The 23,119-nt window shown below is 34.8% G+C and overlaps 2 protein-coding genes and 1 long non-coding RNA gene across 9 annotated transcripts; 2 read left to right on the top strand and 1 right to left on the bottom strand.

Annotated features, from left to right (window-relative positions):
- Window positions 1-335: 335 nt before the first annotated feature.
- LOC145070758 (uncharacterized) lies at window positions 336-14,306 on the bottom strand. Its single transcript, XR_013690070.1, has 2 exons — window positions 14,094-14,306; window positions 336-493 (listed from the first exon to the last, which is right to left on the bottom strand). It is a non-coding gene; the product is annotated as an uncharacterized LOC145070758 (long non-coding RNA).
- On the top strand, window positions 7,744-13,870 carry BAM5 (beta-amylase 5). Of its 4 annotated transcripts, none has more exons than XM_079017716.1 (9): window positions 7,826-7,962; window positions 8,411-8,560; window positions 8,793-8,861; window positions 9,427-9,825; window positions 10,013-10,177; window positions 10,409-10,669; window positions 11,891-12,100; window positions 13,209-13,448; window positions 13,533-13,870. In XM_079017716.1, exons 2-9 carry the CDS (start codon window positions 8,537-8,539, stop codon window positions 13,728-13,730), a joined length of 1,566 nt encoding a protein of 521 aa, XP_078873842.1. In that variant the 5' UTR covers window positions 7,826-7,962; window positions 8,411-8,536; the 3' UTR covers window positions 13,731-13,870. The 4 variants fall into 4 exon arrangements, with proteins under 4 accessions (XP_078873841.1, XP_078873842.1, XP_078873843.1 ...); XM_079017717.1 differs by having other exon boundaries at window positions 7,840-7,962; window positions 8,476-8,560; XM_079017718.1 differs by having other exon boundaries at window positions 7,858-7,962; window positions 8,473-8,560.
- Window positions 14,307-18,252: 3,946 nt separating the features above from the next.
- LOC145066572 (formin-like protein 3) lies at window positions 18,253-22,884 on the top strand. Of its 4 annotated transcripts, none has more exons than XM_079013867.1 (7): window positions 18,253-18,997; window positions 19,068-19,458; window positions 19,522-19,993; window positions 20,635-20,828; window positions 20,945-21,180; window positions 21,359-22,213; window positions 22,389-22,883. In XM_079013867.1, exons 1-6 carry the CDS (start codon window positions 18,857-18,859, stop codon window positions 22,187-22,189), a joined length of 2,265 nt encoding a protein of 754 aa, XP_078869993.1. In that variant the 5' UTR covers window positions 18,253-18,856; the 3' UTR covers window positions 22,190-22,213; window positions 22,389-22,883. The 4 variants fall into 4 exon arrangements, with proteins under 4 accessions (XP_078869993.1, XP_078869994.1, XP_078869992.1 ...); XM_079013868.1 differs by having other exon boundaries at window positions 22,403-22,883; XM_079013866.1 differs by having other exon boundaries at window positions 21,359-22,884.
- The last annotated feature ends 235 nt before the right edge of the window (window positions 22,885-23,119 follow it).

Below are 23,119 nucleotides of genomic sequence, written 5' to 3' on the forward strand. Positions count from 1 at the left end.
GAAACTCTCTGACTTTTGAAGATTGTTGCTTGGCTTTTGGTACTCTTTTTGTCTTCCTTTTTAGTGCTTATTTGTTAAGCACTTAAAGGCTTAAAGAACAAAGTGTTACAAGAAGGAAATAGCATTACAAGTGCCTTATTATTGATGGTGGATACACATAGAGAAATTTTACTCTTGAATTTTTGCTATCTTCATCAACACCCCAAAACCAAGTGGGTACAAAGGCTTCAAAGATTGTCATTCTAAAACACTTTTTGGTTGATGTTTTATTTCATTTTAACCTCTATAAATGGATCCTTGATGGTTTGCTTTTGTTATAATGTAATATCCAAAAATTCAAGCCAATTTAAACTTTTTAAAACATTCAAAAATAGTTAATTATTACAAATATGTTTTCAAAATGGTTTAATGTCAGAGTATCCCAGAATCACATCATAAAAACATAAGGAGGTGCACGATCACGCCTTTGCCTTCCCGCGATCATCAGAAGTACCTAAAACAATAATCGATAAATGTAAGCTCGAAGGCTTAGTGAGTTACCCCCAAAATACCAACACCAAACCATTGTAACCATACCGTACAACATATACAAATAGTAAATAGCATTCATAATGAGCCTTTAGACTGACTGGACCGCCTTGCAGGCCTTTAGTCTATCTGGACCGCTCTTCGAGCCTTCGGCACGTCTAGACCGCCTCGCAGGGCCTACAGCCTATCCGGACCGCTCGCCAGGCCTTCGGCCTAACTGAACCCCCTTGCAGGACCTTCAGTTTATCCGGACCACCATGGGTATGTTGGCCATCCGCACAAAGCAGGACCGCCTCAACCCAACCCCCAATCAAACAATATATGCACATAAACATCATACGCTAGCATATATATAACAGTCATACTGATCTAACAGATCATCAATCATAGCAACATCCTATAACCAGGATACCGACCTAACCATGTCACTAACATAGCATCATCCTACATACCAGGATACCGATCTAACACATCATAATAGCATAACAACATCCTGTCTACCAAGATACCAATCTAACAAATCATAACAGCATACAAGCATACTATAACCAGGATATCAATCTAAAGGGTCGGCCTTGGTGCCTTAGACCCTATTGATATAGTGAGGATAACTCACCTAGCAAGTAGTGTAGAACTAAACTGAAAGTCTCCCACTGCTACCTCGCTAACAACCTCAACTGTCTAAAAGATGAATATTAAGTTATGAAATGGACATCTGAAAATTACCAAAGGCTCCATATTGTCCATTTCTCTAAATTGGGCCCAAGGCCCAATATCAATCCACTACCCAAAGTCCATAAATATAAGCCCATCAATGGCCCAATCCTCCTAATTGGGCCTAACCATAGGACCACTTATCAAAACTGGCCCCGCTCCAATATTCAGGGCCCAACAAGGCCCAAGCCCAAATAGTCCAAAGAGTGGTCCAATACAAGGTCCAAATGTCAAAAGTCCACAGAGGACGTACGCGGGGCGTACTCCTCCGGTACGTGGGGCGTACTTCTGCTCCATGTTGACCACCATCGGGGTGGTTGACCCTGAACACTGGGCATACAGGAATTACGCTGGGTGTACGCAGGGTTTCACTAAAACCCTAATAAGTGCTTAATGGATTAAGCACTTAAGCCCAAACTCCAGATCCATCGACCAAATGTGCCATAGAACTATAAAGTCTCGAACTTTATCATTTTGACGTCCAGAAAGTTCTTAACACATGGTTTTAATCCATTAAGACCTTACTACTCCATGCATGGGATAGCCTAAGCCATTGGGACTCCATTTTTATCATTTGAGACCTCTTCAAGGTCCAGAAAGGACAGCTTATCACGTCTATATTGCACCATGCACCATATTGGGGTTTTTGGGGCAAGAAGGGGTTTCATAATACTAAAAAGGCTAGATCTATAACCTACAGGCATAAAGTTTGAAGCTTTTTACCTTATGTAGCTTCTAGAATGCAACACAACTTCAGATCTACAAGCCAATCTCCTTCTTCAACTCTTTGTTGCAATGGCTTCACCTTCAAGAGCTCAAAATACCCACCAACTCACTCTCACTCACAAGAACTAGGGTTTGGGACGTTTCTAGAAGGTGGAGGCTAAGGATAATCAGAGGAAATGAGCTATAAAGGTGCTTATATAGTACGCAACCCTAAATATTAGGGTTTGCACCTGACACGAGTACGCCCAGCGTACTAGGGCGCGCTTAGTACGCCCAACGTACCCTTATGTACGCTTAGCGTAATCCTTCTTGACTCAAAGTTGCAACTTTATCCCTTATACTTCTCATGGACCAACTCAACAAATTCCAGGGACTACAGATGGAAACTAATAGAAAGATGAGGGATTCAAAATATATCTGCGAAGTTCGGGATGTTACATATAAACTAAAAATATACTTGTTATTTTTATAAGACTTCTGTTGTAGTTTTTATGAAAAACAAACTTATATTTTGTATCAAAACCCATCAGTTGTACCTGAGCCATTTTTTATATGTTAGAATGATTTTTATATTTGATAATCTTTGGTTTTTGGAAAACAAATATGGATTTATTTGGGTTAAGAAATATCATATTTGTCTTCTTTGGCAACTTCTTGAATAAAATTGTTTATTTTTAGAGTAAATTACAAAAATGATCCTTGTGGATTGGTCGAATTCTCAGTTTTAGTCACTAAGTTTTAAATTTAATAGTTACATCCGTATGGTTTATGAAAATTGCATTGTTGGTCCTTGGTCCATATAAAAAGATCAAATTACCATTTCTTTCTTTTTTTTATTCTTTTAACAATATTAATTATATAAAATCATATATATATATATATATATATATATATATATATATTATTGTTTTTATCTTTATTTTAATAGAACTAATATAGATTATTTATAAAATTATTTTTACTTTTTAAATCAATCATCTAAATTATATAAAATCATATTATTATTATTATTATTTATTTTTTGCTTTATTTATTTATCTATGTTTTTTTGGTTTAAAAATTATTTAAAATATTTGTAATGTTGTTTTTTTTTTGACGTTTTGTTTGTCTAATATAATTATTTAATGTTATTTTTTATGTGTTTTTTGTTTACATCATTCACTTATATGTAGAACTATAAACGAATTGAACGTTTAGTGAACCATTCGTAAACTGTTCGGCGGAAAGTTCGTTTATGTTTGTTTTTTTAATAAATGAACGAATATGAACAAAAATTATCATTAGTTTAGTTAAACAAACGTTCACGAACAATGGTCCCGTTCTTTCATTTATGTTCATGAATGTTCGTTTACGTTCATTGATGTTCGTGAACCATGTGAAACGAGTATAGTGATTAACACAAAGTAAGATATAATTATGACCATCAGAAGAGGTAACACGAGCAAGACCCCACACATCACAAAAAAGTAAATTCAAAACATGAGAACTTTTATTTTTTGACGGAAGTAAGTGAAGTTTTGAAGATTTTCCAATAAAACAAGAATTACATGGAGAACTTGAACTATTATTCGAAACATGTAAATTAAACTTAGATAGCATAAACTGAAGAAGTTGAGGATGAGGAAGCCCTAATCTTTGATGCCAAATGGTGGAGGAAGCCCGAACAGAGGAAAAAACAACTCTAGACAACGATTGAAAGGTAGGAAAACGAAGGGTAAAGAGACGACCGTTACTTGGTCCAGTGAGGAGGGTAGTTTGTGTGTCCTCGTCCTTCACAACAAAAAAAGGAAGAGTGAACTTCAAAAAAGACATTATTATCGAGACCAAATTGTTGAACAGAAAAAAAAGGTGTTTTTTGATATCAAGAACATGAAGAATTTTGTTTAGAGAAAAGGTTTTATGAGGAGAATAAACACGTTTTGAGCCAATGTGAAGAATGGGTAAGCCCTTACTGTTGTTAACATGAAGGTTGTCTTCTCCGTAGTATGGCTCAGTAGTATCGAATCCGTTGAGATTTGGTGCAATATGGTTGTTGGAACATGTGTTTGGGAACCATGATGTGGAAGCTTGAGACTGATAATTTGCATAACTGGCAGATGGTTGCTTCATCCGAATAGTGGAAGGATCACAGTTGGGGCATTGAAAAGGAACATGTCCAATGTCGCATCTATTGCAAGTCCCATATACCATGTTTTGATTTGAGGCCCAGCTAAACTAACTGTGATTTCCACCACTTTGAGATCGCTCTCGATTATTGTTGTAGTTGCCTCCGCGTCCTTCAACGACCCCGGTTGTTGTAGTTACCACGATTGTGGTTTGAATTGTTGTTACTTGTTTGGTTGGAATAGAGAGCATGTGGTGTGTTTGGTTGAATGTTGAGGCCTAATTAAGCCATCAATTATTGAAGAGACTGTAGTGTGTTTGAAGAAATCGAAGGCAGACAATTCCATGTGGTAGCTATAAAGGCCCGAATAGGTGGTGGAGATGGAGTATTCTTTCGAAGTAAGTAATCATGATCAGCCAACAATCCATACAGATCTGAAAATACGATAGGGTTCTCCCTACCAAGTAAGGTGGACTTGAGGCCAGAGTATTCTTCTCGCAACCCTGCAATCACGAGCATCACCAGATCTTGTTCATATATTGGTTTACCGATGTTTGCTAATGCAGCAGAGTACTCTTGCGCTCTAGTAAGGTAGGCGGTAGAGGTCTCATCACCTTTCGTATTGATTTGAAGAAGTTGTATTTTAAGAGTATATTTTCTGGAGGATGTATGTTAGGTGTATGCTCGTTTTAGAGAAAGCCAGAGATCACGAGAAGTTATACCTTGTACATGTTGAAAGGCGGCCTCAGAAATCGTGGACATGAGTAACATTCTGATGTGGGCATCATTCGACAACCAGATCAAGTAACTAGGGTTAGGAATGGGTGCAACATCTTTTTCTGTTGATGGTATTATGGTAGTGGGTTGAGGAATTGTGCCATCGATCTAGCCAAATAAGCTATTGGTGAGGAGAAAGGCTGAATCATGCCTTTCCAGTGCCCATAGTTTGTAGGAGATAGAGTAAAGCCGAATTTGTGAGAGTTGTGCGTTGTTTTATCTTTAGAAGAAAAAAGTGTGAGGGTCATTGTAGAGGCAACGGAAGCTAACGCTGGCCAGGAGGAAAAAGAGGGTGATATAATAGTGAACATTAATTACATGAACAGTACCTTCGTGAACAATAATCGCGTGAACAATGCCTTCGTGAATAGTGATTCTGACAGCAGAGGATGGCGACAGATTTTAGGGTTTGTGAGGTATTCAGCTGGCTCTGATACCATAACAATCTGGTATGAATTGTGTATGCATTGTGTATTATGAATGATAATTACACGAGTACATATAAGCCTCTAAGTTACACATTTAGCCCCCTAACTATATACTTATAATTAATAATTTAATATCGCCTAGTCTAATATGGGTCGGGGTAATCCAACCTCGATACGTTATGGACCCAGTATGTAGTATGTATGGGCATTCCCTCGATAGGTTGTGGGCTGGGGTAATCCAACCTCAATAGGTTTTGGACCCATTGTATATTGGCATCTTGCCTAGGGTATTTCATCCCGAGGATGATTGGACTCGACATGCTTTTTTTTTTGCTATTACGGTTATGTGGTGGTACTTTAGGGGAACTCACTAAACTTTGTGCTTACAATTTCGATTAATGGTTTCAGAACCGTGGCAAGGCGAATGTGTGCCACATCCTTATTTTGTGTTATTGGTTTTAGGAGACACTGATTTTTAAATAATGTTTTTGAAACAATGTTTTGTAAACACTTTTATTAGTAAATGGGTTGTTTTGAAAAGTTTTAATTGGTTGAAATTTTTGGGATGTTATACGATGTGTGAAAACAAAATGAATAAAAATTAATGAGAATGCACGATGATGACGATAGTTGTTTGAGGTTGAACGTATTCACATTACCAAACAACCTATTATCTTAGTCATTTTTATAGAATAATAATATCCACACACATCCGCACAATAGATGTTCTTCCACATTTAAACATAGTCATATATATATATATATATATATATATATATATATATATATATATATATATATATAACAATTTTTTTATTGCTAGTCGTTTGTTAAAAACATATATACTCTATATAAGGGTATAATGGACATTTACTTTGTTTAGATGGTTTTCTAATTTCCAAAAAAAAAAAGAGATAAAACTTCAACTATATCCACTCATATATCTTAATATATATAAAAAAGAAACAACCCCTTAGTTAAAATGACTGATGCAAGGTTTTGAAACCATAAGAACAATCATCGTAACATTTTTTATAGATATCCTTAAAGGGCAACTTTTTAAAACCATAAGAACCGTTTATAAACTGTCAATAATACACTAAAATAAATAAATAAATAAATAAAAATCCTAAAAAGTTATATAGGTCAAACGGGTAAAATGATAAAGAAAAATAATTATAATACTATCCTTATTAACAACCCAACCCAAACCAAATTTTCTATTAAAAAAATAATTTCTCATTCCTCAACCTATACAATCAAATTTAACAAAATTTTCAACACATTAGTAATCCAACCCAAACCAACTATTTATTATAAATAAAGAATTAACATGAAATATGAAATATATTGATATTATACTCTATTTAAAAGAAATTTTTCTACAAACTTTAGTATTTTTTATTAATTTTATTGAGATAATATTTGATCTCCAAACTACAAATCAATAAAAACATAAGATATAACATATAAAAGAAAAAAAAATGAGTGGGTAGTTCACCGTTAATCATTTCATTTTGATTTTCTTTATTTAAAAAAATGGTGGGCGGCTAAGTTAAAACCAAGATTGTTAAGATCGGGATGCTACCTAGGATCGTTTTTGGGTTTGCAAGATCGGGATCGGGTCCTAAGATCCCACAAAATAAAATATAATTTTAATTTATAATTTTTAATCATGAAAAATATTTCAAACATTCAATTTTTCGTTTAAAAGTTATAAAAACTTCAAAATATTAGTCATAAGTCACAATTCAGTATGATAAATGGTAAATTGGTAAAGGGTAAAAGACATAAAGTGGTAAAAAAAATTCATTTCAAAAAAAAATCAATGGAAGGTAGGATCGGATCGGATTTCGATCCTACCTACGATCTTACGATCTTATCCCAAATACGACCCTTTACCGATCCGGATCGTTTTTTCATACCTAGGATCGTAGGATAGTACGATCCTACGATCAGGATCGCGATTTTGACAACCATGGTTAAAACCCCCGGAAAGTCTCTAAGGAAACAAGTGAATTGGGTCAAACGGACCACACGAGCCGAAAGTCTGCCTTTAAAATGCCTACAACTTCCTAATTCGTTTTATTTATATAAATATGTTATTATTTTAATAATATAATTTATTTGTTTTTTTTAATCACATTGGTTTTTATTAAAAAGAATCTAAGGAAATAGACAAAAGGCATTGAGCGTCTCTAAGTCGACAAAAATTAATTGAAAAAATAAATACAACAGTAAAACAATTAATGAAATTCCAAAAGAGACCCAAACAAAAAAGATAGACAAAGACACATTCAAATGTTTGTATGCATGCAAAAAGTAAAGGAAGTAGAAGTACCATCTTTCAACCATCAATTTCTGGATTTTTTTTTTTTTTTTTTTTGTAACAAATTCCCACAGCCACATAACATAAAAATCAAAATTAACCAAACATTATTTTCTTGAAAATTTCCCTATAAATCCCCATTTGAATTTGATAAATGTTTATATCGTGTCACAATGGCAAGCATAGTGTGTCCAAAACTCTGTGGTTTTCCGGCGAGATGCCGCCAATGGAAGTTACCTCGGATTCAGTTTTTGGAGAAAAATATGTACACAGTTTGGGAAAACCAAGGATTCAGTAGTTGTCATCAGAAATCCATCAAAACTCCTCGTGCTTTGGCATCAGAGGTTTCTTTCAAGGTAAAACTACTTTTATACTGTGTTTGACGTGTATTTTGATTATGACTGATGTCAATGACACAAAAAATTGCAACTTTTATACTGTGTTTTTATTTTTTTTTATTATTATTTTGGTTTGTAAATGGTAGCATATTGAGGGCTGAAAGAGAGAACATAAATTGCTATCTTGATTAAGTGATCCTAAAAATCAGTGTGTACGATATAAAAGAAAGAAAGTAAAGAGTAAATTACGCTTTTGGTCCATGTGTAATAGCAATTTTTACATGGTAAAAAAAAAAGAATATTTTTTTATTGTTTTTGGTATATGGATTGTCTAAGTTAATTGGCCGATTGTTAAATCTATATAAATGACCATTTTGCCCCCAAGCACCACCACATCAAGTGCATTGATGAGTTGTAGGTAAGGGAATGTAGCCTTGATTGATTTTGTTTTGCTTTTTCGGTTCAGATTTTTGTATTGAATTTTAGATCAAATTCTGGGGTTTTGGTTTGATTTTGGGTTTATTGAAGAAGAGATGAAGGACGTAAAGAAATTCAAGAACACAAGGGCAACATAGTCATTTTATATGGCGGAATGAACCCCGTTTCTATACAACGTGTAAGTCATGGACTAAAAATAGGTACAAAAAAACAGCAAAATAGGGACGAAAAAATACAAAAAGTTTTTTTGTCCACCATGTCTTAAAACCAAAAATTACATAGAGCCCAAAAATATAATTTACTTAAAGTTAAAATAAAAAAATATATGCAACGAACCCTTCAAATGAAATTCTCAAATAAAAATCTAAAAAATCACAAATCATCTCTCACACTCTTGCAAAAATTTACAGGCATCAACACCTCTAAATGACAAAGATAGCATGCTGGCAAACTATGTGCCAATCTACGTTATGCTTCAGGTAAATTATTTACAAATATTTAGGCCCTATTTTATTTTGTTTAGATAAATGATTTTTTAACAATATTTGAGAAAACAATTGCACAAAAAAAATAAATGAGAGCAAATTTATAAAACTTTAGGACTTTTTGTAACAAGTTGTTCTTTCAGTATTAAGACAAAAAGAAACACTCATAAATAGCTTAGTGGATTAAGGTGTTGTTTCCTTTTTTTAAAGCTTATTGCAATTTAGAGTATGGTGATCCAGTTAAAGTAGCTTATAAACTAGCTTTTTAAAAAGTTGTTTGAGATAGCTTATTGATAAGCTAGCTTTTCAGCTAGCTCGTCAAACATAGTCTTGATACAAATACAGAAAATAAAGGAAATGAGGCTTTTCCCATTAAATTCTAACAATGTTTCTTTTTGACATAATGGGGCCATAATTTAATCCGGAAACTATGTATGGTTGATTTTTGTACTTAATGTAGGAAGAACGACTTAAAAGAGAGAAAGTAAGAGTCTAAGGGAAATAATAATTTCCGCATTAAGTTCTAACGCTTTACAAATTTGATTTTATTAACGAACAGTTGGAAATCATAACAAACGATAATGTTCTCAAAGACAAAGAAGGTCTCAAGAAGCAGCTAAAGCAGTTAAAGGACGCAGGCGTTGATGGGGTGATGTGTGACGTATGGTGGGGGATCGTTGAATCCAAAGGACCTAAAGAGTACGATTGGAGAGCTTATCGGACTTTATTTCAACTTGTGCAAGACTGTAAAATGAAAATGCAAGTGGTCATGTCATTCCACCAATGCGGTGGGAATATTGGGGACGTTGTCAACATCCCCATCCCACACTGGGTTCGTGACGTAGGCGTCACGGACCCAGATATTTTTTATACTGACAGAGTAGGGAACCGTAACGTGGAGTATCTCACGATTGGTGTAGACAATCAACCGCTCTTTGGTGGTCGGACTGCAATTGAGGTTAGGTTTGTTACGCTATAACAAATTTTTCGATAAATCATTGTATACAAAGGGAAAAAATATAGGGATTTTTTATTTATTTGTTTATTATAGCATCCGATTTTCATACATTGTACTTTTAACTTTTTTCTTAATAAAGCAATGTACTTTAAAATATTCGTTATGGTGGAATTTTTTATAAATACAGATGTATAGTGACTACATGAAGAGCTTCAAAGAGAACATGGTTGACTTTTTGGAAGCGGAATTGTTTACCGATATTGAAGTTGGGCTTGGCCCTGCAGGAGAGCTCAGGTACCCCTCCTACCCGCAGAGCCAGGGTTGGGCTTTCCCGGGTATAGGTGAATTTCAGGTAAGAAATAGCAATGTACTTTCTTTTTACTTTATATAAATTTCCCCTCATTTATTTTGGGTTAAATGCAAGAAATAATAATATACTATCATTTATATGTTTATTATAGCATCCTACTTCCATTTCTATTCGAACATTGTATCCTCAACTTTTTTTTTCTTTCTTATTTAACGCATTGTACTTTGAAAAGGCAAACAAATTATTGAAATGAGATTTTATTGATATTCTCAGTGCTACGACAAATATCTCAAAGCGGATTTTGAAGAGGCTACAACAAAAGTGGGACACCCAGAATGGGAATTTCCAAATGATGCAGGAGAATATAATAATAAACCAAATGAAACGGGTTTTTTTGGATCAAAAGGTTATCTTAGTGAAAAAGGGAAGTTCTTTTTGACTTGGTATTCCAACAAGTTATTGATCCATGGTGATGAGATCTTGGAAGAAGCCAACAAAGCCTTCATGGGTTGTAAAGTGAAGTTAGCTTGCAAGGTAACAAGTATAAAATATAAATACAAGAAATAGCAATGTACTTTACTTTCATTCATTTCATACCAAAACTTAATTTCCATTTCTTTTGTGTTGAAAAAATTGACCCAATTATGTCAACTCATTTTAATTTACATATTTGGTCCTGTAGTTTCTAAAATGGTAAGTTAAAAGAAAAGACAAAACTAGGGGTATTTTGGTCAATTTACTTAGACTTGACAACTGTTTGTAACGGAGTTATACTGAAGGAGCACCTATGCTTGATTTTGAAACCACAAGGACCACCGGTGTAACGTTTCCTAAAGGGTTAATCTCAAAAAAAGACCTTATATTTTGTGTTTTTTTCTGGATTAAACCTCAAATTTATATTTTTCCAGAAAAAGCCCTCAACTTTGTATGTTTTTCCAAAAAAAACCCTCAAGCTTCTAAATGATTCCAAATAATCCCTCAACTTTTTTAATTTTTCTCGAAATAACCCTCACATTTTACAATTCTTTTTTGGGGTTAATCTAAAAAAAACACATTATATTTTGTGTTTTTTCCAAATTATACCTCAAGTTTATTTTTTTTCCTGAAAAAAACCCTGTATTTTTTCATTTTTCCCAATTTGGCCCTTTTAGTCATTTTTTGCCAAAAAAATTGTATAATGTAAGTTTTTTTTTTTTTCGAGAAAAACTAAAAAAGTTGAGGGTTTATTTGCAAAAAAAAAAACTTGAGTTTTAATCCGTAAAAAAATACAAGGTTTTTTTCAGGCAAAAAATAAATTTGAGTTTTAATCCATAAAAAACACAAAATATAAGGGTTTTTTTTTTTTTTTTGAGATTAACCCTTTTTTTGGCAAAAAAAAAAACTAAAAAGGCCAAATCAGGAAAAATTAAAAAAAAAAATACAAGGTCTTTTTCAGGCAAAAAAATATATTTGAGGTTTAATCCGAAAAAAAAAAAAAACACACACACACACACACAAAATATAAGGTCTTTTTTTAAATCAACCCTTTCCTAAAGATATCCTAAAAAAACCATTTATAAAATTTTGTCTTACTTTAAAATATCTACCAAACTATAGCAATGAAAATTGTTTTGTAGTATATTGCTATAAATAGGTTGACTTTTCAAAGTATAATGTTGTAATATGAAGAAATGAAAGTACATTGCTATTTCTTGTAAGTGGAAGTATCTAGTGCAGATATTAATCGTGTGATTTTTTTTTTTTTTGATAAAACAGATATCAGGAATCCATTGGTGGTATAAAGATGAAACTCATGCTGCAGAGTTAACAGCTGGATATTATAATCTGAATGATAGAGATGGATATTGCCCTATTGCAAGAATGCTTTCAAGGCATTATGCTGCTTTTAATTTCACTTGTTTGGAGATGAGGAACTCTGAACAGCCTACATCTGCAAAAAGTGGACCTCAAGAACTTGTCCAACAGGTTTAATTTGAAAAAAACTTGAGTAAATTACAAGAATGGTCCCTGTACTTTTTCTGATTTTTACCATGTTCAGTTCAAAGTTTAAATATTTTTCGGTTTTGGTAAAATGTTTCATATCGATTCGTATTTGGACTGAAGATGCTAAAAATTGGAAAGCATGGGGACTATTTTTGTAACTTTTTTTAAATATATACTTTCGTCTGAAATATTTATGAAACATGCATCGTATTTGGTCCAAGGTTTCTTATCGATAGCTTTGAAATAAGGACCAAAAATGAAGGAGGATTCAATTTTGGACTAAAGATGCTAAAAATTGGAAAGCCTACGGACCATTTTTGTAACTTTTTTTAAATATATACTTTCATCTGAAAATTTTATGAAACAAGCATTGTATTTGGTACAAGGTTTCATATCGATAACTTTGAAATAAGTACCAAAAATGAAGGAAGTTTCAATTTTGGACAAAAGATGCTAAAAATTGGAAAGCACAGGGACCATTTTTGTAACTTATTCTATATATAAACTTTCATCTGAAAATTTATGAAACTTGATTGGTCCAATGCTTCATATTGATAACTTTGAAATAAGAACCCAAAGCAATATAAACCTTGAAATGAGAACTAAAACTGACAAAAAAAAAAGTTTCAATTTTTGGACTAAAGGTGTTAAAAATCAGAAAGCACAGGGACCATTTTTGTAATTTATTCTATATATAGACTTTCATCTGAAAATTTAGGAAACAAGCATCACATTTGGTCCAAGGTTTCATATCGATAACTTTGAAATAAGAACCCAAAGCAATATAAACCTTGAAATAAGGACCACAACTGAAAAAAGTTACAATTTTTGGACTAAAGATGCTAAAAATCGTAAAGCACAAGGACTATTTTTGTAATTTATTCTAAACATAAATTTGCATCTGAAAATCTATGAAACAAGCATAATCACTATGAGTGTTTTCGGTTCCAATGTTGATTTGGCTCTTTGTGGAAACAGGAAACTACTGTTGTTAGCAGACTGTTGTGTACCTGATTTATAGATCTGACTTATGTTTTTGCAGAAAATTTGAACTTGGTTAATTTATGATGTTTCAAACGTGTAAAAACAGGTGTTTACTGCAGTGAAAAGAGAGGAAGGAATTATGGCAGGTGAAAATGCACTTGAAAGATATGATTATAAAGCTTACAATCAAATTCTTTTGAGTGTGAGGCCAAATGGAGTCAATAGAAAAGAATCACCAAAACTGAAAATGGAAGCATTGACTTTTCTTCGATTAGGAGATGATTTGCTTTTAAAGAAGAATTATAATCTATTCAAAAGATTTGTGAAGAAACTCCATGCTGATCAAGTATGTTTGTAGAGTTTTTTTTTTTTTTTATGATGAGAATGAGGAAGGGCATTTACGTCTTTTACACAAACATAATGTATACAGGAGTATTGTTCAGATCTACGGAAATATTCAACTGTGGTCCCATTGGAGAGATCAAAACCCAAGATTCCAATTGAAGAACTTCTAGAAGCAACTGAACGGATTCAATCATTCCCTTTTGATGATCATACAGACATGAGTGTTGGAGGTCAGCTTGATGATTTTATTGATGGTTTCTTCAACATGATTCCGTTTCTCTAAAACTATCAATCGAAAGTGTATACAAAGTTCCGATGCAAGATTGCAAGTGTCGAGTACATAAAAACAAAAAAATTATAATGTTTTGTAACGTAAAAAGGATAAAAAGATAAGAATCGTGATCCTAGAGTATCATCCGAAAACGATTTGTTAAGATCGTAATTTTCAAACTATACATCATTCAATTTGCATTTTGCATATTTGGTAATCGGAAGATTCAGCGTCTTGATCATAGTAAGAATCTTCTAAGAATTAGTGATTAACTTCATCCATACAATTCATATTATGATTCATTTCAATGATGATTACTACTGATTCCTATATAGTGTTCTCTCGCGCATTTCATCAAACAGTTCTAGTGCGTACCTGATATCCCCAAATATTAACGCTTCATCTGGTGGAATTTAACTTGCATATAAAAGGATCGATACATGCAGCCGATGGATCGATAAAAGACTTTGGATTCTTCTATGATTCGATCGATTTCTCCATAGAAAGTTGGATCTCTTTGAAGCTATGCCCGCCTTAGCATAAGAGACAAAAAAAAAACTCAAAAGGCTAATGTTGCAGATTCAGAAAATACAGTTAATAAACAGTTACTAAAATGTCCCTGAACTTAGACCTAACATGCAACTATGGTCCAAATACTATTTTTGTTTCATTAAAAGCCCTAAACTTGAACTACCTCATACAATTTAGTCCAAGTAGTCAGAAGTCTTGTTCACATGACTATGTTTACGAGTAATAAATATATTTATTTTATCATCCCATCCTCTTTAGACCATCTACACGAAAGTTAAATGATATTGATGTGTCAACTTTTGTAGTTACATACACTTAAGTGTAATGCTAACATTCTTTTTTAGTAAACAACGTTTTTTTAAGTGTCACTTGATAAAACAATTTACAAAATTTCAAGACCAAAAATTTCATTTTGATAAAACGATTTACAAAAACAATCATAAGAAACAACATCGAGTCATATTATTTTATAAAAACCATAACCACATGTCTCAAAACCATATCATAAAAATAGTAACAATGTCAGAGTACAATCCCAAGAATCTCATAGTACGGAAATCTTGTGTCAGCTCCTTCCTCTTCAATGAAGAGGTACCTGAAAACAAAACTAAAAACTCTAAGCACGAAGTTTAGTGAGTTCCCTTATCATACCACATACCACATAATAAACATACTGTCGGACAATTTTGGGGTGTCAGACCTACCCTGTCAAGCAATTCTGGGGTGCCGACCTACCTTGTCTGGCAATTCTGGGGTGCCAACCTACGCAATTATGGGGCGCCGACCTACCCTCCGGTTTATCTCAACCGGCTACAGGGACTATTTCACCCTTACTACTACCACATAATGACATGGCATAAACATACTATCGGGCATATCTGGGGTGCCTGACCTACCCTTCGGTCCTTACGAACGTAACACGGGGACTATTCCCCCTACTACCTACTATCACATAACATCATATCATGCTAGCACATAATCATAACAGATAACAACATACCAGATAATTATCACGAAGACAATTATCTCTACTATAACTCTTACCAGTGGGTCGGCCTTGGTGCCTTAGACCCACTTTTACTGGAAGGTAACTCGCATCAATGTCGTGCAGTAACTGAACTGTCCTCGGCGCTGGGATCAACTCCTCTCAAACTCCTACACATAACAACCTTCCTTAATTACCATTTCATACTCGTGACCCTTTCAAGGGTCAACTCATGTCAAAGTTAAAGTCAAGGTCAACACCTTGGTTAAATTCAACTTTTGGTCAAAGTCAACTTCTGGTCTACTCAACTCGTCGAGTTGGTCCGCCAACTCGTCGAGTTCCATAATCCACAAAATACTAGAACTTCGATCCTACTCGTCGAGTCTTTCAAGAACTCGTTGAGTTCTCCTTCATACAGAATCGGGACCTTTTGCTCGTGACTCGCCGAGTTCATCCTTGAACTCATCGAATTCTTCTTCATATCAGTTGGGACATTGCCTTGAACTCGTCGATTTCTCTATTATTCAAGTCCACATTCACGTCCATTTTGTTGAGTCCTCTTCTGGACGCAACCAGATTGCTCAGAGATAAAAAAAAGTTTAGGGATCCATGACCCGACTCGTCGAGTCCCCTAAAGTCCAAGTCTATCCAGTCGATTTCATTCAGGCTTAATGCATCCAGAACATAGATCTGACCTCCTAGGATCGATATAGCACGTAAAGTTACAAACTTTACGGTATAGGTTAACTAACTCATAAACTCCTAAAAAATGTTCCATAAGATGCATGGGACTCCCATGGCCATAAAGTTGGCACCTATATGCCATGGAGTCCCTCCAAGACTCTGGATCCGAAGTCCTAACACCAAAACAAGCTTGCATCCATGAATGGTTCCATAATGAGCTCCAAATGGTCCTAAATTATCCCATGGAGAGATCTAATGAATGAATGAACAAGGTACAGACTTTATACCTCAAATGAACTGGGTATGTGACACAGTCTCTTGATCTACTTGTTTCCTCTTGATCTCCCAAGCTTCCTCTTTCTTCTCAAGCTTCAAAAAAACACAAAATGACACAAAAAGCTCAAGAACACTCACAAACTGATTAGGGTTTTGAGAATAGGGTCTGAGGGTGATGGAGGCTGGAGTGGAGGCCATATAAGTTGTTTAAATAGGGTGCAAACCCTAAGATTTAGGGTTTCATCCAGATGAATCTACTCGTCGAGTCGGGGCTTCCAACTCGGCGAGTAGACTCTTCCACCCGCGTCCAAGATTTGCATCTACTCGACGATTTGGGGCCTCCAACTCGTCGAGTACCAATGTAAAAATGCATATTTAAAATGCGTACCAGGAACCGGGCATTACAAATCTCCCCTACTTGTATTCTCAGGAAATCAGTAGACAGGTACTTGCTGGATTTTCGAGGAACCGAAACATTTAAGAGTTTTTAAGTTTTTATTTTGCAAAACTATTGGATGTATTTCAAACTGAGTTTCAAACAGTTGTAAACGTTTTATTAAAATATTCACTATAATGGTTGTGTTGCTATGATTGTTGTTATTCAATGGTTGTGATGCTATACATGACGTCCTCTGCCCCGAAACGTTTCCGCCATCGTTTCGGGGTGTGACATGCACAGTGATACCCGGTGCTACCTCATGTATCATTGCCAGAGAACTCGTCATCTCCATTACTTTAGGTTTCCCTACCGAGACTGAAACCATAAAACCCGATGGAATCGATCGTCAGAGAGGCAACAAATTTTGGTTGCCGATAAAGTATTTGACTTTACGTTTGCTCCGAATAACTAGTAACACTCCCCAAATCATCCATTCATCGTCAATTTAAGGCAATCGTCTTCTCCGGACACACAACCATAGGGAAGATCAGTGTTGTTGTCCTCTAATATTACTACTAAACTTCATCACGATCTATATATCAGTGATGGCCCCCCTATTTCTGTTAACACAAAACAAATCAAAGTTAGATACAATTAATCACTCCCCATTTTCTACTCACAAAGGTGTTATTTGGTGTTAGAAAATGGTAAAATTCGTATTCAGATATTGCCTACCAGGTGCTCGATTCAATTCTCATGAAACCCCTTCACAAATCTGACAACACCGATCGCTCCAAGAAATAGCATGGCAATGTAGAACATTGCCCTAGTTACCGATAGTTTTGATGTAAATAAAAATATGAATTTCATAGCTGGATTGATATGCCCCCTCTTTGATATTTGATCACACTCATTACAGTCAATGCCAAAATGTAGAGGAACAAGAAGGTTGTGGTGAACTTTGGGATACCAGTTCTGTAAAATGACCATGACGACAATTCGCCTGACTTGAACAATGACTCTGGTGGTGGCTCCTTGTAGTCTTTATCGAGCCAAGGGATTTGACGATGGTAGATCTACAGGTTGTGACGATTTCTAGAATAATCTTTATGTTTATGATGTTAATGCAAGACAATTGAAATCGAAACAGGGGTTAAAGAAGGTGGGTTTGGACCGTTTGAGGGGTTAGAAAGGTCCACAGGTGCGGCTAGGCTAAAAAAGATATACTTTTCTAATGTATCCACATGAAGAATTGGAGTCAAAGCTTAAGGTAGAAAGAGAGGATAGAGGATGTTGGTGTGATAATCATACCTGATTTTGAGAAAGAAGATGATATAGGTTGTTAGGTTATTTTTATTTCCTTGATGGATGAGAGAGAGAGAGAGAGAGAGAGTGAGTGTGAGAGAAAAAGAAAGAGAGCCTATATTTTAATTTAATAAAACATTAATTTAAATAAAAAAACATAAAAAGGAAAATTGGGAGGATATATTAGTCATTTCAAATTACTGAGAGACCAAATCTGCAACGAAACTAACGCAAAATGACCATAAAGCTAAAAAAGTCAAGGTTCAAACTAAATTTTATGAAAAAATCATACCACATGGACCATTCTTGCAATTTTGTCTAAAATTTACCGGGCTCCGACTATTGCAGTTAAACCGGAATTCAATATTCATCTTCACCAAAAGACACAATCGAAATTTGCAAACCACCCAATGAATTAATTCTCTCCGAATATCTTCACCAAATCTTCAAGCAAACAAGGGTTTCCGGATTTTCTGTTTCTAACATCTGATTCATATTTTAGCAGCTCAGCTTCAGCATTCGACTGTTTGAGATCAATCATGTGTTTGTTCTTTTGAATCAATTCAATTACTCGGTACAGAAGTTTCTTTTTGATTTAGCATTAGGGCTTCCAGATCAATTTCTCCCTAATCATCGCGAAGATTAATTATTTCTTAGTTTTTCGCGATATCGCATTCCAAAATCCCTAAATACATCCGGGATTCTGTGAGTTCATTTTTTTTTCTTTTGAATGTTGGGTTTTGATCGGAACTAAAAATCCCAAATCGGGTGCCAACTAGATCCAAATTCGTGAAATTAGGGTTTATTCGGTTGGTGATTTGAAACCAATCTGAATGTTGTTTGATTTTCGTGAGGCTACAAAGGCGTTCTTGTTTAATTCCTATGTTATATGCCAATGTTGGTGTGATTTTATGCACACAACATTGGATGAAATGGAGAAAGGTGTATCGTGGAATGAAAAGATAGATTAAGAAACCGATGGGCGCTATAAGGGTCCATTTTGGTATACTTCTCGCTATTCTTTCCATTTTCGAGTTTTCCGAAGGAAATCACAGAGCTTCGGAGACAGCTTCCTGTAATGGTGGCGATTGGAGTTCTCAAAATCTAGATGAAAACACCGTATGCTTTCTTTCCTCATTTTCCTTTTCATGAATTAGATGATAAGCTAATGGAAATTTCTTTCATCCAGGCAGAGCAAGTGTGGATATATTGTAGGAAAGAGCTTGGAGTTGGAGAAATCACCAAAACTATCAACAAATTCAACCCAAATCATGAAGATATTGATACGCCATCAAGAAAAACACTTATGCATAATGCTCGAAAAGAGTTATTATCTCCGGTCAAACATGAATCTCTGGTCAAACATGTAATCCGAGTTGACTCAGTACCCAAAAACAAGCCTCCGGATCATGTGTTGCTACTCGGGATTATTGTTTCAACTGCTATAGCGACACTCGCTCTTTTTGTTTTGATGGTTTTTTGTTGCTTAGGTGGCATTCACCCAAGAGCTAGATCTCAATGTGCACAACAGGACAAAAAACCGAAACCCATTGTCAATATATCCCCCGAGGGTATTTCAGGTATAAAATTTTGTCTTGAATCTTGATAAATCATGTTTAAAAAAATCGATTTTTTTTCTTCAGGTTCTTCACAAGCACCACAAGCTGTTGTAGGAAATAAAGATTTAATTAATTCTTTTAGCACCAACAATTTATCGGCAAATGTTTCTTCTCAAACACTAGAACTTGGAAAATTACCACTTCCGCCAGGAAGAAGCGCTCCTCCACCACCACTACCAGCAGCTCCACCACCGCTACCGCCGCCGCCGCCGCCGCCAGCGCCTCCACCGCCAATGCCACCGGCCCCAAAAGCACCACCGCCACCGCCACCCCGAAATGGTCCCCTCCCGCCTGCTCCACCAAAACCAGGTGCTATGAAAAAGCCACCTGGCCCACCTCTGCCTAAAAGAGGGCATCTCGCTTCTGGAGATGAAAAGGGTATTTCTGGAAATTCAAGTGGTAACAAAACAAAGTTGAAGCCGTTTTTCTGGGACAAAGTGAATTATGCTCCCAATCGATCCATGGTTTGGCGTGAACTTAATGCAGGATCATTTCAGTAAGTTTCATTTGAGGGTATTTCAGTTTTTTGCACTTGTAATTTCTGTCCGATGACAAGGGCCTTTATGTCTTTTTTACATATTAGAGATCAAAAGGGAGTATTTGTGCCACCTCTTTAGACATGACAAAAAAAATACAATTTGTGGTCTCAACGAGGATAAAAAGAAGGGTATTTATATTTTTAAGTATAAAGTTGTAATTTTTGTTCCATTAAAAATGACAAGGACATTTATGTCTTTTCACATAGGAGAGATCAAGAGCTGTCCCATCTCCCATCTCTGGATATGACAAAAAATATGAATTTGTGGTGTCATTACGATAAGAAGGGTATTTACTTCTTTTGCAAACAAAGTTGCAATTTTTGTACCATTGAAAATGACAATGGTATTTATGTCTTTTCCACATATGAGAGATCAAAAGCAAGTCTCTGTCCCATGTTCCATCTCTTTGGACAGGAAGAGAGTGTAATTGTTGTCCCATTGAGGACGAGAAGGGTATTTATGTCTTTTGGACAAACAGTAGATGAAAAGTGGGTCCATGTCGGGGACAAAAACTGAAAAATTTTGTTCCACGGTCAAAAGTCAAAGTCAAAGCTTTGACTCGTTACATAAAAATAAAGAAGTTTCTTAAAATCGACAGATTCAACGAAGAGATGATGCAAAGTCTGTTTGGTTATTCTTCTACAAACCAAAACAAGGGCGAAACTGTAAAATCCGCATCAACTCAACCAAAATTGATCCAAATTATCGATCCCAAAAAAGCACAAAATTTGTCGATTGTTCTAAAAGCATTAAGCGCGACAATAGAAGATGTCTGTAAAGCTGTCACAGAAGGTGAATTTTCACTTTCACAATTTACTAAAAATTAAATAAACATTCTACCTTTTTACACAATTTACGCAACAAACTGATTTTTTTTTTATATGCGAATGAATTATTATTATTATTAGGTAGCATGCTTCGTGTAGAGTTAATTACAAGTTTAATAAAAATGCCACCAACACAAGAAGAAGAGCTAAAGCTTCGATTATATCAAGGTGACCTGGCACTTATTACTCCAGCTGATCGATTCCTTAAAATTTTGGTTGAAGTCCCTTTTGTGTATAAACGTCTTGAAGCTTTGTTGTTTATGAGTTCTCTTCATGAAGAATCTTCTCCACTTAAAACTGCGTTTCTCACTTTAGAGGTACCAATTTATTTTAGATTTAAAACCAAAATGACTATTTTACCCTTTCTAGTCTTTTCACCAACCTACTTTTTCATATCAGTTTAGAAAAAATTACTTATATGCCCTTAGTATCACTTCTTGACGATGTGTTTTAGATAAAAATAGAAAATTACTATTGTACCCTTTTGGCATACAGGTAGCTTGCACAAAGCTAAAAAACAGTAGGCTCTTCCTAAAACTTCTTGAAGCTGTTTTAAAAACGGGTAACCGTATGAATGTTGGGACATATCGTGGTGGGGCCCAAGCAATCAAACTTGATTCCCTTTTAAAACTTTCGGATGTCAAGGGCACAGATGGAAAAACCACATTATTAACATTTGTAGTTCAAGAAATCATCCAATCCGAAGGAATAAAATCCGCGCGTTCTTCACACATTAAAACAAATAATCAAAGCGATGAATATTATCGAAAACTTGGTCTCGAGGTTGTTTCTAAATTAAGTAATGAGCTTTCGGATGTGAAAAAAGCAGCAATTATTGATGGTGATCACATTACATCAACGGTTTTAAAATTAGAAAACATGTTGAAAAAAACAAGAGATTTGATCGATGATGAGTTGAGTAAAACGGAAGGTGCTATGGAGTTTTGTGAGACTTTTAATGGTTTTATGGAGCATGCGGAAAGTGAGATCGTGTGGATGTTAGAAGAGGAGAAGAGGATAATGATGATGGTGAAGAGCACGGGGGATTTTTTCCATGGGAACTCGGCGAAAGATGAAGGGTTGAGATTGTTTGTTATTGTTAGGGATTTTTTGAAATTGTTGGATATAGTGTGTGTTGACATTAAGAAAAATAATGAGAAGAATAGTAAAAAGAAAAATATCCCCTTGGGAAAAAGGGTACCCCCGGGCCCACAGAGTCGACAACTGTCGTGGTCGAGTGTTCGGGATAAATTGTTTCCGGCTATGAAAGATAAAAAGATGGATTCTTCGAGTTCGGATGATGATGATGATGACATGTCTCCTTAATGAGCTTAATAGGAGTTTAATCTGGTAAGCTATATATGAGTGTTTTTTACTTAATGCAGAAAGAATGAATTAACAAAGAAAGTCAAGGAAATGAGGTTTTCCTATCGACTATTGAGCCCTAAGTTGTTTACATATTTTCCCTCGTTCATTTTATCATTATATATTGCAAGTGTTATTACTTAATTAAATGCTTTTTTAGCATCATTGATACAGACAACATATAACGCGAAAAGACTTGCTTCTACTTCATCAAGAAGTTATGAAGATTATACGAGTTGATAAAATTATGGAAATGATGAAAGACATGAGATTGAACAAGCTTTCTATGGTTATTTATGATGACGAGGATGAGGGAATTTATGTCTTTTACACAAACGAGAGATCGAAATCGAGTCACTCACTCGCATCTTGTTCCATGTTTTTTGCGTGTGAAAAAAATTGCATTTTTTGTACAATCGACATCAAACTTACTTTCAGTTTGGTGAATGCCACCTATACTATAAAGGCATTTGTTTCGTTACGTCCTACATAACAAAACATGGGCTACATATTGAAGAAGACGAGGAAAAAAAATAATGTTCGAGGTAAATTAGTTTATTTTTATGTATAACATGTAAATTTAATTGTCATCGTGCTAGTCTTAAGGTCTAAATATTCTTATTTGTAACAAATCCAACCTCATTGTATTTGTTTAATGACAATTTTTGATCTTTTATGCTTATTAAGTTCCTATTCAATTCACGATTATCATGTGTATAAATGAGGCATCATCACCCTTTTGTTCGTGATCTAAGTCTTTGTTATATTTATATTGGTTTATGTTCTTGAGTTTAATATGCATTATTTTTATTTTTTGTTTTTGTTATGATACATACAATTTTAAGCATATCATTTGTTGTTTGTTTTATTAAGAGCAACGAAGAAAATAAA

This window comes from Lactuca serriola, chromosome 8 (assembly GCF_051521515.1).
Source record: "Lactuca serriola cultivar US96UC23 chromosome 8, Lser_US96UC23_V15, whole genome shotgun sequence".
Taxonomy (NCBI): Eukaryota; Viridiplantae; Streptophyta; class Magnoliopsida; order Asterales; family Asteraceae; genus Lactuca; species Lactuca serriola.